Source organism: Lepisosteus oculatus, chromosome 12, assembly GCF_040954835.1.
Source record: "Lepisosteus oculatus isolate fLepOcu1 chromosome 12, fLepOcu1.hap2, whole genome shotgun sequence".
In the NCBI taxonomy this organism is placed as follows: domain Eukaryota; kingdom Metazoa; phylum Chordata; class Actinopteri; order Semionotiformes; family Lepisosteidae; genus Lepisosteus; species Lepisosteus oculatus.
The window spans coordinates 23886485-23903901 of record NC_090707.1 but is presented as its reverse complement, the minus strand read 5'-3'; the positions used below and the strand labels follow the sequence as shown (position 1 = coordinate 23903901).

Here is a 17417-nt window from a genome sequence, read left to right as displayed (position 1 = left end):
ATGCAATATAAAAAGATGGATCAGGCCATATATCACACAGATTCTCCTTATTGAATTATTACTTCTTTGTTTGTGTAGATGGATTCTTGTAGATAAGAACTTTGTCATCTTTCAAACGGGATGTCCCAAAGAACTCTTTAATATTTTCAGACTTATGTTTTCATTCTTATTGATCTACAGTATATTCACTTTGAGGGCAAGAAGAAACATCTAGGTGTAAAGATTTATAAGACAACTAATAAAGATACCCTTTACTTGGGGAAATGTAAGCCAAGGCAGTAGCTGAAGATGAAAAGGTGTGAAAAAGGCTTTGGTGGACTGTTTGGTATTAGTTTATGTAGCTCTGGGCATTGCTAATTTTAACTAAATAGGCTTGATAGAAACAGGTAAAGGTTAATTCCACGCTGAAAGGAAAAGAAAAGAGACACAACGTTTTGGCTGTGGAGCCTTCTTCAGGTGTGAGAGGAAGAGGGAAATTGGCAGTTAAGGAAGCATGGGAGAACAAAAGACAGGGCAGTTGAGAAGTGGAAGTTGGCACGGGATAAGAACTAAACACTCTGGCAACAACTGGAAGAGAAGTGTTAAGGCTTAAGAGGTGTTATAGATACAGTAGGTGTGGGGATACATGGAGACTCTAAAACTAATTCCTCAGATTGCTAATTATTATACAGGAGTAAAAATTACAATTCCAAAGTGATTCGCATTTTAAATTCGGACAAGGAGCATGTTCATTTCATTTAAGATGAAAATGTTATAGGGTATTTTGTGAGCTTTATGATACCTGTTCAGAATTTAATGTTTGGAATATCTCAAATTTGTTGTCTGAGATAAATTGATTATCAGAAATCACATTAAAAACAATATTAAGGTGTGAATACACGTCTGGCAATGCTATTATTTTGGGAAAAATCTGTGACACTGTATGTGTTTGGAAGACAGGTGGCTGTCATATACAGTACGGTACATTTTGAGAATAAATCTGAATTTAAAAATAGAAAGATGTTTCAATATCAATCTGATACTGTAAGTTTGCAAAAGGTGTAATTAATGTTCGAATACAGACTTAATCACTTACCCTGTGTACATATAAACAAAAATGGTTTAGCAACCTGAAAGCCACAAAGCTATAAAAAGAACAGCTTGGGCCTATATGGGAATTTCCATGGTTGCAATGAAGGTTGTGGAAAAAGCAAAGTCATTTTTGGTTTATTAGTAAATTTAGATTAGATGAAGTGATTACTAAAACACATATCTCTCATTAGGTGTGACTAAGATCTTGGCTCATGCTCTCTGTCATAATGAATGAGCTTCAATCTACTGTAATTTTATTATAATTGATTTATTTTGGCAGACACTTTCAAAAACCAAACCAACATACATTTGTACCCAGACATGTGGGCACTATGGCAATTTACTTGAGTGAGGAACTTTGCTCAAGGATACAACAGAAGTGCCCCACCTAGGATTTAACCCATAACCTTTCAATTATAAGTCTGCTGCATTTATCCAAATGCTGACACAAGATATTTCATCTGATATGAAGCTCCTTAACCTAATCAAGCAAACTGATTACATGATTTCAATTCTAATGGATTACCTGTTAATCATATTATGTTTTATCATATTAAGTTATGACTTTGAAAATGTAGGTTCTGATTTTTACTAGCTTATTGTTATTTGTCTTAATCATCATTGTAGTTTCCTTCTTACAAAATTAGAAGCACCTTTTGATGCATTTGTCCTTACTTGTACAGACTGATGGAGCTACTGACTGGGAGGTCTTCAAGATTGGGGACAGAATCTTTCTTGCTGTGGCCAACAGTCAGAAATATGATGAGGCTGGACCTGGTTCTTATGCCATCAACTCGACCATCTATGAGCTCAACATGACTGCACAGCTTTTCGTCAAATTTCAGGACATTACAACCTACAGGTAAGCTATTGTGGACTTTCTTCTTCAATACAAGTGCAAAATTGAAAGGGCTTTCTTGAGTGGTAAATAAAAGACATATTATTTCAATGCACACAGACAAGCTTTTGGGTACATTAAAAAGAAACTTCCACCGTGCATACAGCATTGACTTTGTAAATCTAATTTTGGCTTCCCAACAACTTAGAAATCCACTATTTCCAAAATTCTAAAAAATTATTTTGAAGAATTGGTTCTTGTTCTAGACAACTTCCAAGCAATGATTTGCTTAATTTTCAATAAAATCCCAGATATTTGTATAAACATATTAAACAAACAAAACAAAAACTTAAGGCACATATTCAGCCACAACCACAACATGTCACTTTCAGATAAGTTCATGATTTATTACAAAAACAAACAAAATTACCCTGGACTGACTAGAATAATAATTAATAAGACAGAGTACTGTATATGATGAGACACAAAATGAACTGCACTGACAGTGACTTGCCATGACTTACTTGTTGTATAGTTGCTGTCAAAAAAATTAATAGTAAATCACATTAAATATGTTAACTATGCAGACTTTGTTTTATTATAAATTCAATGGTAATTTATGTTTAGATCCTGTGGTTTTGTGAACTCAGTAACCTTTAAAGTGGAGATAGAGGAGGAACAAAGACATTTGCATTATCTTTTGCAATTATACAGTCATTATACTACAAAACAAAGGAAAACAACATATTTCAGTATCAGTAATTAAAACAATTCTGAAATTTTCTTTTCATTAAATTATAAATGACATGAGTCTCAAAATGATTTTTGTCTTTCAATAAAGTGCTTAAACAACATGGTAGAAACCTAAAAACAAAGCAAAATTCTGACATTTCTAAATGTTAAACTTAATGTGAATAATTAGTAACATAGCTGGTAACATTACTGTACAGGTAAGCTGGGAAGTTTGCTGGACAGCATTTTGTCTGGCAGTGACTACATACAAAAGATGAATCTATAAATTCAATGCAGTCCGTCTCCAATATTAATAACAGTCTCATAACTGTTAAGAGAAAGTGTGACCAATTATTCCTTCCAGACTGTTTTTCTATAAATGTTCAGCTTGAACTCACGCAGTTAAGGATGGATAAATAGATGAACACACAAGAATTCAAGATTTATTACTGACAGTTAAGATGCTGTAGTGGCTCATTTCACCTCATAAATGCTCTTATCATTTGGGAATATTCTATTAGTCTATCTCAGTTATAAGGTAGTGCTCAATCAAATCATGCCCAATTCACCCTGAATGTGCGATTTTTTTACATGACTGAGAAAACTGCTGTTTCCAGCCCTGGTACAAATGTGAAAATAATAGCTTTCAAGTCCATTTATAATGATTTTAAAAAGTATTTACAAAATACATTCAGAAAACAGAAATTAAAAAGAAAATGTAAAATTAAAAATAATGACAAAAATAATTTTAAATACAATGCACTACTCTGTTCCTTTACCCTCCTTTCTTTTTCTTTGTACAAAACTTTGTAGATTTTCATAGAAGTCCATATCTTGAGGAAAAAACTGTAGTACATGATTATTTCCTACAGCATTAAATAGCTATTAATAAGATGCCTCATCAACTTTAGTGAGAAAAAATAAAGCAGCATATTCTACCTTTTTAAAACTGTACAAAATGAAGATTATATAATACTAAAAAAGAAGAAAGGCCTCAGTGAATTCCTAACCTAAGGCAATTTTTCATTTACACTAGAAGCTTTTTACGGTTGCTGAAAACAAAACTGAAATGTAAAAATGATTGAAAGTGATATTTGTAATGCTGAAGGCTCTGTAATAGGTAACATTAATAGAGCAATTGGAAATTCTGTGATATGTTATCTTGTTACATATCTACTTAAATAAGAATGAGCTGTTAATGAATGGAACAACAGGAAACCATCTATAACAGTTTATTTTTTCTTTTGGATTAGTGCTGTTGATTGGGAATTCTTTACACTAGGAGAAGACAAGTTCCTGGTTGTAGCAAATTCATTTGATGGGACATCCTTCTCTGTAAACAGTGTTATATACAGGTAAGGAGTATAGCTATGTTACAAATTATTCATAATTTAAGAACTTGAAACCTAGTAATTGCATACTTTAATGGAATGGTACACTTACTGTAACATCCAAAGTTGTAATATTTTGTAACTGTATTTAAATGATATTTTACATGTTCATTAGATACATTTTTCATCTATTTATTGTCAAAGTAAATCACTTTTAAGAAAATTGTAAGACAAAAAATAATCTAGTTCATATGAAGACATACAAAATGTCTTAGAAAAGAACAATTTAGTTACTGGGATGTTATATTTAAGTGTCTCTTCAAAGTGTTTGTAGGCACATTACTCAGGAATTGAAAGGGGTCTACAACCTGTCTCAGCCTGTAAAGGGAAAATAAATCTTTTTAAAAAGGCATTCAGCCTGCCTCAGTTACCACCTGTCTGAAAGTACCAGCACAGAAAGTACATCAGTAAAAAAACAAAAACATTTCTCTATGTGTACCACCAGGGATTTTCTTTCTACAAAAATAATTTGTCTAAACATTTAGTGGAATTTACTTAAGCTTGTTTGGTCATTTCATAATTATTATTAACAATTCTTAACAAAATAGCCAAACTCTATATTTGCAACAACAACAACAAAAAAAAACACAACTACAACATATGTAACCTTTTAATCACAATCTTGATCGGATTTGGCATTGTAATGTAATTTTAAAGCAGAAAGACTGCTGTACTTCACATACAGGAAATATACACCAAGCTGTGGGTATGACAAATTGACAAATGTGTCACTGTAACCCAACCTGCTGTCTGACAACTCTGAGAATAAGTATCTTGAAGGCGTTACGGTTCCTTGCAAAAGTATTCACATCCTGTCAATGTCACATTTAGGCAAACACGTGTTTTTTTACATTTTATTTTTTTTATTTAAAACTATAGGGATCAAATTAAACATTGTTAAATGTGAAGGAGGTTGAATAAAGTAAAATCTGCAAAGAAAATATACAAAAAAGAAACGTATTGATTTATTTAGCCCCCTTACATTAGTACTTGATGGAAACAACTTTGGCTGCAATTACTTCTATCAGTATATTCAGTTCAGCTTATTTTCATATGCAGAAGTGCAATGAAATGCGTATTTGCATGTATGCTCCAATACAAAGAATACAAAGAGATTTAAGAAACACCAACAGCAGCAGCAACAACAACAAGTTAAATAATGTACATCTTAGAAACAAAAAGGATATGATAGGATATATAGGATGTATAGGATAGCACATTGATACTGGATATGTTTCTACCAGCTCTACCAAAATTGCTCCAGTTTTGACAAGTCTGTTGAACATACAGTAGTTGGAGGACTGCAGTTATGAAGCCTGTCACGCCCTCTGCAGCTAGAGGGCGCTCCTACTTTGTCCTGTTCCTAGACCCCTGTGCTTTGGTTGTCCTTCTAGTGTGTCTTTGTGTGGGGCTATACAGTATATTTCCAGGTCACCCTTTCTTCCTCGGTCAGCATTGAGGGATTGGATGTCTTGAGACCTGCCTAGCACCAGGTCGTCTCCTTCGCGGCCTGAGGGCATAGGTTTCTACCCGACATCGTCTGACCACCTGAGCCCAGGCTACCCATAGGGTCTTTATTGCTCTAATTAAATTAAGGACTTTTACTGGGCCACTAAAGAACATTCATTGAGCAATTCAGTGTAGCTTCAGTCTTGTGCTTTGGTTCATAGTCCTTTCGAACTGTGGAAGTTCTAAATTGAAAAGTTTTTACCCAATTTAAGATTATTGTGTCACGGAAGCCTGATGTTCACTAGGATTTGCTTGTATTTTGCACCATATATATTTTTTATCATTCCTGACAAGATTTTGAGTCCCTGCTGATGAGAAAAATCCCCATAAAATGCTGCTGCCACCATACTTAACAACTGGGGTTATGTGTAACACTTTGTGTTTAGATCAAAAGCTCTGCATTGGCAGAAGGGTTTATCAAATAATGAAATTTTAGATGAGTCTATCCATTTCCTAACCGTTTAATTCAGGGTTGCGTGCGAGCTGGAGCTTATTCTGGCAAGCAAAGGGCACAGGTGGGATACACTCTGGATTGAACGCTAGTCCATCAATGGCACAAAAACAAATACAAATAGACACAACCACAAACATGCACCAGGCAGCAGTGTTAACCACTGTGCCACTGTGTTGTACAAAAGATAAGTCCTTTGCAGTAAAACCCTTTTTCTTGCCACTCATCCATACAGAGATTTGTGTAAGAATCAGGGTATGTCAAGGGAGCTGGTCCTCACTCCCGAGTAGTACGTATTTTGGACCCTAAGATGACGATATAATCCGGAAATGACTGGAATAAGACTTCAAGGGAAACACAGCAGGAGCCGGATGGGATGACAGACAGGGGGGCGTGACGGCTGTGATCTGGTGCTCGGGGGTGGCGTGGTGCAGGGGAACAAGTCCTAAGGTAGTCGAAAGGGGAAACCGGGGTGCAGTCCAGGGTCCAGGAGCTTGGAGATCGAATCCGAGACAGACAAGATTAAAACCAGAACGGGATCTGGAACAGGCACAGGGACAGGGAACCAGGAGGATAAAAACAGTAACGGGGCCAGGTGCCCCGTGCTCCAGACCGAAACCTATGCTTTCAGGTGACTCCAGGACTTGCTGGCAAGTGGGCTTCCGGGCGTCCATCTTCCAATGCAGAGCCAGGAAAAGCGAGAGCACCAGGCTTATATAATGGGACACAAAACAAGTGGCAGGTGCACATAATTAACTAAAATAGGAAAGGGTCGGAGCGCCCTTAAGAGGAGGAATGACAATCGGGACAGGGTAAAGATATACATAAAATAATTTCCATCTCAGACAAAGAACTTTGCAAATCTTTCAAATTCTTTGTTGGCTTGCCAGTTTCAGTTTTTTTTGTTTGCTCAGCTGTTCAATTTGGGAGGGAGGCCTGATCTAGGTAGTGTCAGGGTGGTGGGTGCATATTCCACTTCGTAATAATGAACTTCACTGTATTCAAAAGAATAAGTAACCTCTTGATCTGTACCTCTCTATCACTTTATCCCTCATTTGTCTTGAAAGCTTCCAGGTTTTCATGGTTGATTTGTCATGTCACTTTGTGAGCTGTGGCATGAAATTTTATATCAGTGTGCACAAATTTATAGAGGTACCTTTAGTCTGATGTGTGATTACACACTGTCAGAGAGTATTACAGTAATGTTGCGCGTTCATGTAATTTATTTACATACTTCCAGCTGTTTTTAGCTGTGTTAGTTGAGTGGATTCTCAATATTCTCAATATGAAGTCCTATTTTTAAAATTTGTTTCTTGATTACAAGCTCAGACATCAACAAAATGTACTTTGCAGGGGAGGGAATAGTTTTGCAATGCACTAATTATACTAGTTATATGAGTAGCTTTCCCTTTATGTGGGGAAACATGGATATTAACAAATTCTAGTGAGATTTCCTACTGCACCCTCAGTCATCAATATATTTATATTTTCCATACAAGGGCACTAAGGCTCTTTTGTGTGGCATGTTTATAAATGCTAATGTTCAAGTTACATACTCTATACTATACAGCATACTGTATAACGTGTACATATTATACGTCTATTTCTTATATCGTAAATACAATGTGACCTATATCTACTGCACAACTGTGTGCTTATTATCTAGGAGTCACTGCTACAGTGAATTTCATGGGTTACATATTTGGCTCTTTAAATGATACTTTATGGCTCCAATTAATGTATTAAATTGTATTAATGGCCTGCTGTATCCCTGACAGGTGGCAAGGCTATGAGGGGTTTGTTCCAGTACACAGACTTCCAACCTTTGGATGCAAAGACTGGGAATACTTCAGTTCCACAGAAGGCTCCTATCTCATATATTCCAGTGCTAAAGAGCCTCGCTCAAAGGTCCTCAAGCTGAAAACGTACTAAACTACACAAGATGTTTATTCAGTACAAGGCCAGAAGTATGAATTACTTAAACACAACACTGTGGATGTAAGAGCCATTACATTCCATAGGAGCCTACTTTGCTCATTAATCTTATGCCTGCCTCCAACAGCCTAGAAAATGGATGAAACAATATAAGAAATATGATCGGCTGAAAATGAACAACTTTTCTTAACATATTGAGTAAGTGATGAAGTGTACTGTACATGTACAGATAGAAGAAACTTAATTACTAACTTGCAAATAAAAGTCAATATTATTGTATATTTGGGTTAAAATGCTACTACTATAAACTCAGGGATGAGAGCAGAGGGAAAGTTCAGATGGGCTAGCTGAAGGGACTGTGACTACAATGAAAATGTTCTGCAAAGCTACAGTTGATATATTCTGAGTTATCAGTCACAGTAAAAGTTTCAGAATTATCTTTTAAGTACATGTAATAACTAAAAATTAATATAGTTTTATTAATATGAACTTTAAGACTAATTCCAGAGAATGACACGATTTTCAGAGTTGAGACTTGACATACTTTGTAATATGAACAAGTAATAGGTTTATTCCATGCTGAAAAAAAGAAGAAAGAAAACACAATGTTTCGGCCATGGAGCCTTCTTCCGGTGTGAGAAGAACCTCAAATCTGGAGGCAGCTCTACAGCTGAAACGTTGTGTTTTCTTTCTTCTTTTTTTCAGCATGGAATAAACCTATTACTTGTTCCTTTGCAGCCTACGCATGCTGACGCAGCTACCCGCCTGAAATACTTTGTAATATGTTTATCCGGTGACTTAATGCACTGCAATAATATGGCAGCTAGTGAATCTACAGTATAATGCAGACAAAGGGAACACTGATAGTACAAAACTTAACAGAAAATCAACCAATTACATTAAAGCATTATTCCAAACACTTAAGCTGTGTTTTACAAGGTTGCTACTCCAAAGAAGTTTTATAATTGTGAGTCTGACTTACTAATCTTATTTATGAGTGGATTTACAACTGAGTTGTAAATAGTCATGGAATGTGTAAATAAACAGATAATGTCAAATTAGAGTGAGAAAATGAAGAGAATTTTAAGATTTTAAAAACTTTTCTGGAATGGTTCTATCATTTGTTTTTCTTTTTTTGCCAGAAATCTAGCTTCAATCACAAAGGGGGACTGAAACTTCCATGAAGAATTTTAAAATTATTTAGGAGCATTCCACAGAACTGAGACAATCAATACTGTATGTATTAGATTTGAAACTCAATTGCTAGACCAAAGACTAAACTTACCCAAACAAATACTACCGTCTTAGCCGTGTTGTCATTTCTATTATATTAAATGATATGCACTGTTTACTCCCCCCAGAAAAAATAAATAATTCAAAAGCCTGTGGCTGATATAAAAAAGAAGGTATAATATAAGATTGCAGAGAATATTTTTACTTTGGTGCTATAGGCCGTCTCGTACATTTTCAATGTCTTTGCAGGCTGTTGTTTTGAACACTTGAAATGTTGGTGCTATATCTGTTTGAAGACATTCATTAATGTAGCAACAAAAATTACATAAAATCTTTGTATTTCTCTTTAACAAAGAAATGTCTCTACTGAAATGCTTCTGATGGAGTTTATGAAATGTATTAATTTCTATTGTTTTTTATATTGTTATCCTGTGTTGAATCATGTTCCTACAGTACCATCCTTTACTCCATTTACCCTTGCCTTGCAATTTTAAAACAAGGTTTACTGTTACATTTTTCCGGAAGAAGATGCTAGATGTTTAGAAACCAACCTTCAATAAGCTCAATGGGATATGTAGCTTCAGAACTACTGTAAGAGCTTTATTCTTCTTGTGTGTAAGCTCTGACTTCTCTCTTGCTCAGTATGTTTCTAGGGTATTTGGAGAAGGAGAGTTGTAATTGTTCTCTAGGCCAAACTAGGCTGACATTTATATGATTTCTGTCAGCCTTTTTGGGAACAAGAAGCTGGAGATCTAAATCATAGATCTGTTTTTTTTTTTGTTTTTGTAAGCTAGTCTGAAATTTGTAAACCCTTTAAGACCTTTACAGTCTGTTCTGTAAAATAATATTAAATAATTTCTGAAGCTGAAGACTGTACTTAAACTATATTGTAGTTTTCTTCTAACATGCTTTAAAAAAAACAAACAAACACTGAAGTATATTTAAGATTATAACTATATGCAGCATTTATTTAGAGGTATATGTTTTTTTTCCACAATTGATAATTGAAATTACCTACTCTCACAGTTCCTCATTATAGAATATATAAGCCATCTGTTTTGAAGTGGCAATTTACAACAGTTCAAATACAATTGTATAGTAATTATTTTAGGAACTATTAAAAGGATAATAATTGAGATCACATAGGAAAGCATACAATATAAAAATATTTATATTTATTTAGATCCAATATGTACAGCTTGTAATATGTTTTAAAACAATTTCTTAACCATGTCTGTATACAATATAATTTTAATATAAATTGGCTCATAAAGTTCATATGTGTGTTCGGTTTGTGTTAATGCTACTAAAAAGTATATTAAAATGGATATAATGAACTGATGATCACAACCTTATACTTCACATTAGAACATTTTTATTAAGCTTTTGTTTTAGTACCAAAGGATACCAGGTTTGTAAATACAATACAGATTGGAACTGTACATAAGCTTCACTCTGTGCATATGTTTTCATACTGAAACACTTTAGAAATTCAGTCTTCATTTTTAATTTTGATAAGATAGATAATTCATTAGTTTTTTACATATTATTTGCCCTTATCCAGAGCAATTTACAGCACAGGTTGTGATATGTGGAGAATTCAAGGGTTGTGCACAAATATTGACCTCCTGCAAATGAAGTAAACAAAAATGTTTCAGTGTATATATACTACCAACATAACAACTCACTTAATAACAGATGTCACATATACTAAGATATGACTGAGAGACATTACAAATGCAGTAATGTGTACTGAACCTAATATCATTGTTTGCTTTTTCAAATTTTTCAATATATAATATAATCTTTTAATATATAATAAAATATAAGCTTTCACCACCTTTCACCAGTGCTGCTGCTACTGTCTTAACCTGCTGTGTTTGTATACTGTTTCACAAATCTATTAGCTATGTTTGTTGTTTTCTGAAAAACACAAATGTGAAAAACATTTTTCACAAAATTCACAAATTGAAGCCTATGATAATCATTTTGTTAGAACTGATATTATCAAAGATAATGTGGTGAACACACAATGCAGAACCTGTGTTTAATCTTGTTTACAGTATGTCTCTCTCTCAGTTAATAAATATTCTTCATGTATTACTTTATTCAGCTGGATTTCGAAACTTGTGATTTATTGTAAAGTGTGGAACTATTTTATCCTGTGTATGATTAAATCCCTAAGCTTATTTTTCTAAAAAAACATGGGTGAATTTCATATTAATTTATCTTAATAAACGTTATCTTTAAAACTGTATTGTACTGTTTTTTCTGTAAGTTAAGAGAAGTTAATAATTTATAAGCAAAACATACTTTGAAAAAATATTTTACACAAATTTAAAAAGAATACTTAAAAAGCCAGATAAAAAAACTGGACATAAAATGTATTTTTTGGGCAATTTATCAAAGATGTAGGAACTGACCATAATGTCAGTTCATGCTCTGTTGTATAGTGTCATTGTCACCTATTTAATCAAGAAAAATACCTCTGAAATGTGTGATCAGCTTCATTGTAGTACACTAAGGAAAATATATTTTTTCAATACATTATAAAAAGAAATTTAAAATGAAACATGCTTCTCCAAAAACAAAACGTACAGTATCAAAGCAAGTTACTGTATTTAATTAGTGCTGAGATATAAAAAGTCAGATCTTATGAAACATACAGTACAAATGTTTTTGTAATGAGAAATGCTTAATAATATGATACAGTACTGTATATAGACAAAATAGCAATATCAAAAATGTCTTTATGTAAAAGTAATCAGATACTTATTGACTTCTCCAGAAACCCTGTTAAAAGGGATGTAGTTGCTGTTAAGTTTTTCTCAGAGCATGATAATATTTCACACTCACAACACTCTTTTGAGTATTTTATACTTACGTTCACTTCACTTGCTTATTTGGAGATTTGTATTGAGAAAACTACACTTTGAGCACATTTGCACACACATTCCAACTAACAATGACAGTGCACACCAAATGTTAATAACAGCGTTGTCCAACAGATCTTTGCACCCTAGGAATGCACTGTATGCCCCCTGGTGGACATCTCTACAGCTATTGTAAACAAGACAATGTACAGTAGGAGAAATGAAGAAATTTATTGTTTTAGGTTTTCTGACCTTATTTAGTCTCAGATAATTACAGGAACATATGCACTGTGTTGCAGACCAACATGCATTTCTTACGGAGAAAAAAAATATTTGTGTCTAAAATCTGCAGACTGAGGAAATGAGACTGGTAATTCATTACTAAAAATGGCCAAGAGAGGGAGACCAAATTTCTCTAACACAAAAGAAGCACTGCCAGGAAAAAACAGCAAGATGAACATCTTTCACTCAAATCAATGAATAGATTAAGGTCATATTCCTTCTTAGAGCAACAGGGCTATAAAATCACTTTGGTTACAAAACATCTGTTCCCTCTCTCTGCTTTTTGAAATGTAAAAATACAAATAATTAGTGTGGATCATCATTTTTAAGACCATTGCCAACCCAAGTACTGCTATTTATCAGTATAAGTGCATCATCATAATGATAATAACATTATTTTATACACTTCCTTTAAAATAAATCAAGAATGACCTAGAATATCCTAGTAACCAATAGATATCACAAATAAGATTTTATCATAAATAAAAAGTAATAAAATAGAAGGCAAATAAAATGATATTTCCTAGAAAGTGCTGTACTTAATATAATTTTTCAAAATACATTTGTAATAATTAATTAATTAGATCTGTATAATCTGTCATCATTGTAATAAAAAAAAAATAACAGGATCTTTAGACGGCACTGCTAAACCATTACTTATTGTCTGTACTTGAGCGGATGAGATGAGATTCAAAGAGTGAAATAAAGATTATTGAAAAGAGAACACAAAACTACTTCCTGCCAACCTAATCTACTCTAGAAACATGAAAAGATGATGTACAGATTTTGGAAAAAAATAGTAGTTGTACAATCAATTTAAAAGAAATTTCCCTTGCTTTGTGAGGTGAGATATACAGTACTGTGCATTCAAATACTACTTAATGTGATGAGAGAGCCACAGAACAACTCTTTCATAAAAGTGACTGCACTTTTATGCAGGTCTGCCAAGTAGATTTTTTACTAACACTGATAATGTTGATATATTGTGCTAGTTTTCATATTATCCTCAGAGATTAATGCTATTCAGAATTTCTGGAGTATACAGTCCACAGAACAACAACAAAAAAGGATACATTAATTCTGGTGGCCTCTAAGGCTCTCAGAATTTTGTGCTAAACAGGATCCATTAATCACAATTCATTAGGAATAGTCATACTGTACTCTTGACTGAGATTTCCACTTGGCTGCATTTAATGGTTGTCTTTTGGCAGCTTGTAGTCCTGCCTTCAGGGTTCAGTTCTAGACTATTGCACTTTCAGTTAGGATTCCCAAATTTTGGTTAGTAATCCACATGAACCTGTAGTTTCAAGCAAACCTATAGGCTGACAAAATATTTGTTGTACAGCATCTGCTGACATTCTGACATTCATGAAAATTCCATATAACTGTTTGTGGAAATTGAGCATAACCTCCCTGTGCATGAAAATATTGTATTTTAAAGTCTGATACCCAATAGATTTTTTTTCTAGTCTGTACAGAACTAATGTTTTTGTTACTAAGTGAAATCAGATATCTACATTTTTTTAATTTTCTGAAAGTATCAGTTCCATAGTTATAGGAGGGTGACATCATCTGCACGTCAGGTTCTCAAATACGGAACCTCCCAATGCAGCTCTTTGATAAAATCAGTTCCTCTGTTCTCAGTTATCAGTTAATTCTGTAAGTTTGAATTGATGAGTTAAATAACAATTAATCAACAATTAATCAAACAATATAATGGGCAAAACATTCAATAACACGGAGGTAGATGATTCTTTACTGATGTTTTTCTAGCCAACAATCTCACTTGTTGTACATTTAAGTATTGTGTGATTAATGAGATTTTGAGAGTCATGGTAAAAGAAAGTTAGATTCTCTTTGTATATTTAATATCAAAAGATCCCTGATATTCTATCTTCTGAGAACTAAAGAACTATTTTTTTTTACTTTGGGGAAGAGTCAGAAAAGAATGAGAGTACCCAGAAAGAGCTCTATTCCTGTACTAAGTATGTCATTCTGCTTATTGTCTCAAGCTGTAGGCTGAGGAAGGGCATACTATCATACTTTTCACTTGGATATACAGTACAGTATACACATTCAGTGCATTGTAAATACATTCAGACCATTGCACAGACCTTTGAAAGCTTGAAGTTATGACACTTTAAAATACAGTATCAATTAATATCAGTTTTATACACCTCTTTTCTATACCTCAAATTTAAAGCAAAAAGAAAAAAGAAAAAAAATGTTTCGGTATATCAGCGTAAAATGGTCATGATTGCATATGTATTCAAAGTTGTTGTGGCAAACCAAAATTTATTTATTTTCACAAAATCACCTTAATGATACACAGAAATAGCTGTTGCCTCTGTTTGTGTGCAATAATAATATCATATCAGAATACATTCTGTGTAAGGTCACTCAGTCAGGTAGTGAATTTCAAACAAAGTTTCAAACTTGACAGCAAAGGAGCTTTTGAAACAACTCAGAGATAAAGTTGTAAAAAAGCACAGATCAGGATAAAGGTATGATATAAATTCCAAAATGCTTTAAATCCCTTTGAGCACTGTGAAGGCAATCATTAAGAAGTGGAATGTGTATGAGGAAACCAAGCAGCAGGACATTGTGCAAAGAAGCATAGACTCCAAGGGGGGGTGAAAAAAACAGACAGAAAGAGATGAATGAGCCGAACTGACTCAGCTTCTGGAAATACCTTGAAGAGCTGACAGCTGAGAGATAAAGAAGAAGACCGGTGATCCACATAATGAGAAGACTTGTCTGTTTTCTGTATTTATTAAGAAGAAAGGAAAAGTGCTCCCACAAAAGTATTTATAACCACCGGACTGGCCCTGTCCTTTTTTAGACCAGCCTATAACAGCAGTAATTTAGCAAAATGGGATACCACAGGAAATGTCAGAATACTTTCGTAAGGCACTGTGTATTACACATGCACCCCACAAGACCCAGGTGGCAGCAGCCACAAGAGCAGTCTTAGAGAGGGTGCGTGTGAGCATTTTAACCATCCATTGTCATGGAGATCCCAGGCAGAAGACCTTTTTACACCCCAAAGAGCACAGGAGACTTAAGGACTCTGTGTTGTTTTTTTATCAAGCACACGCACAGAGAACTCACTTAAGAAATCTGTCTGAAGGCTGTATGTTAGTTAGATTATTACTGTAACTGTGATGTACAGCAATGGTTTATGTTATTTTAATACAAAACTATCGACAAATAAAACAGACATAATAAGGACACATGGTTTAAAATAAGGAAAAAAAAAACCCTTTGAAACAGCCTTTGAAACATACTGTATAAGTGTAAGCCATGTTTTTGTTATAGTGCAATTGGAGTAATTATCCTGTTTTGGTTCTGTACCTAATCAAAGAATTAAGAATCCCATGTATGTGTTTTCTATAGAAAAATCATCTTCTTGAGTAGAACAATTATTGTCTCCAGTAGAATCTAAGCTATGCTAGGGGTCAACAATGCTGCAGAGCAACTCTAAACAGGTTATGTTAATGAGGTAGGGACACCATATCTTCTCAAAGAATGAGCAGTTTAGCAACTTATCGGAATTGGGAGATGGGAAGACAGATAAGTGCCTGGAGAAAACCCACATGAACACAGGAAGAATATATGGCATATACCTGTTAGGTTTTAGCATCCTTTCCCCTAGGGGGTGCTTCAAATTCCCGAGTCCTAGTTTGATTTCTGTATTAATCAGTGTTGATATAAAAGCCTAGAGTTTCTGATACTCAGGGCTCAGCGTTAGGACATGGATGTCCAGAGGCCCGCCTAGAACCAGACCGCGGAGTCGTCTGAGGGCATAGGCCTTGCCAGAGGCATCACACCCCCTGAGGCTGGGGTTCTGGAGGACCTGGCCCTGTATGCTCTTGGACTGTTCCTGATTTCCCTGTGTCTGTCTGGTTGGGTGGATCACCTGGTTTAGGATTTTTGGACTGTGCTCTGACTTACCCCCATGGATTTGCTTGTACCTGGATGCCTTGTTTTCCCCTGTTCACTGGAGCACCTGTTGTCACTGAGCACTACCTTCGCGAATAAACCCTTTTGTGTTTTCCCTGATGTCCACCTCCTATTTGTCTCGGGTTACACCGCACTGCATAGGGTCTAATCAGCAACCCTCCGCAGAAGCCTGAGGCCCGTTCATAACAATACCAAAGCCTGGAATCAGATTCAGGACACATTAACTGAGGAAGCAGTACTAACCACCCCACCCCTATGTATCGTAAGAGAATTTAGATAAATATATGTTAATAAATATAAGACATTTCTTTCACAGAAAACAAAAGGTTGTTTATTTGAAACTGCAAATGCTGAATAAATCCGGTTATACATATTAATAGCTTGTGTGAATGATGCCAGTTTCCTTTAATTGTTAATATATCGGAGAACTTGGAAATAGAGACTGTGCTTGAAGACAAGTAAATATAACACTTCACACTACAAATGTGGAAATGGATTTTCTCAGAGGTGTCTAGCAATAAGTTATAATGTGCAGCAAAACTGCTCTGCATTGTTGAAATCTTTGAGTCATAGCATGAAGGTAGGTAGATTCAATGTTCCAGAGTGTCATACAGAGTTTGACTTATTTCTGTTCCATAATAATCAAATTTTACCTTATTAAAAAGCCTTCTAAAATCAATTTTAAGACACTTATTTTTAATGCCTTTCAAGATATCAAACATACAACAAAATATCTTTCAGCACTAAAACTAATGTGGTGATGTTGGATTTTAATTTAACAATCAGAAATTGTAATAATAAATTGCGAGAGTACTTGATGACTTTTAGGAATCAAACAGTAATTTACAGTCTCACACATAGATTCTAAATATACAATATACAATTTATTGATACAGTATATTATCAAATACAATTTATTGGTATAACAAGGTGATGAGGTGGGGGCACAGGTGGGTCTTGCTCCTCTCGACTTGTAAAATACTTCTGGAAACCCTACCAGTTTTTTTCTAATTTTTTAGAACATAAACTTTCAAAAAGGAATGCCAAGTGTGTGCCTTCTGTGTGCGCTGGTGACAGATAACCCATGGAGAATCTGCCAACATGTTGACATCACCACAGTCAGGAAACCTAGGGAATTT

General features: G+C 34.5%; 1 protein-coding gene across 1 annotated transcript in view; it reads left to right on the top strand.

Annotated features, from left to right (window-relative positions):
• The window catches only part of tspearb (thrombospondin-type laminin G domain and EAR repeats b), a 47747-nt gene extending 39274 nt beyond the window's left edge, over window positions 1-8473 (top strand). Inside the window, exons 10-12 of the mRNA XM_006636644.3 lie at window positions 1755-1933; window positions 3895-3996; window positions 7771-8473. Coding sequence (XP_006636707.3) covers window positions 1755-1933; window positions 3895-3996; window positions 7771-7924 — 435 coding nt within the window. The 3' untranslated portion in view covers window positions 7925-8473. The remainder of the gene's footprint in view (window positions 1-1754; window positions 1934-3894; window positions 3997-7770) is intronic.
• Window positions 8474-17417: the final 8944 nt, after the last annotated feature.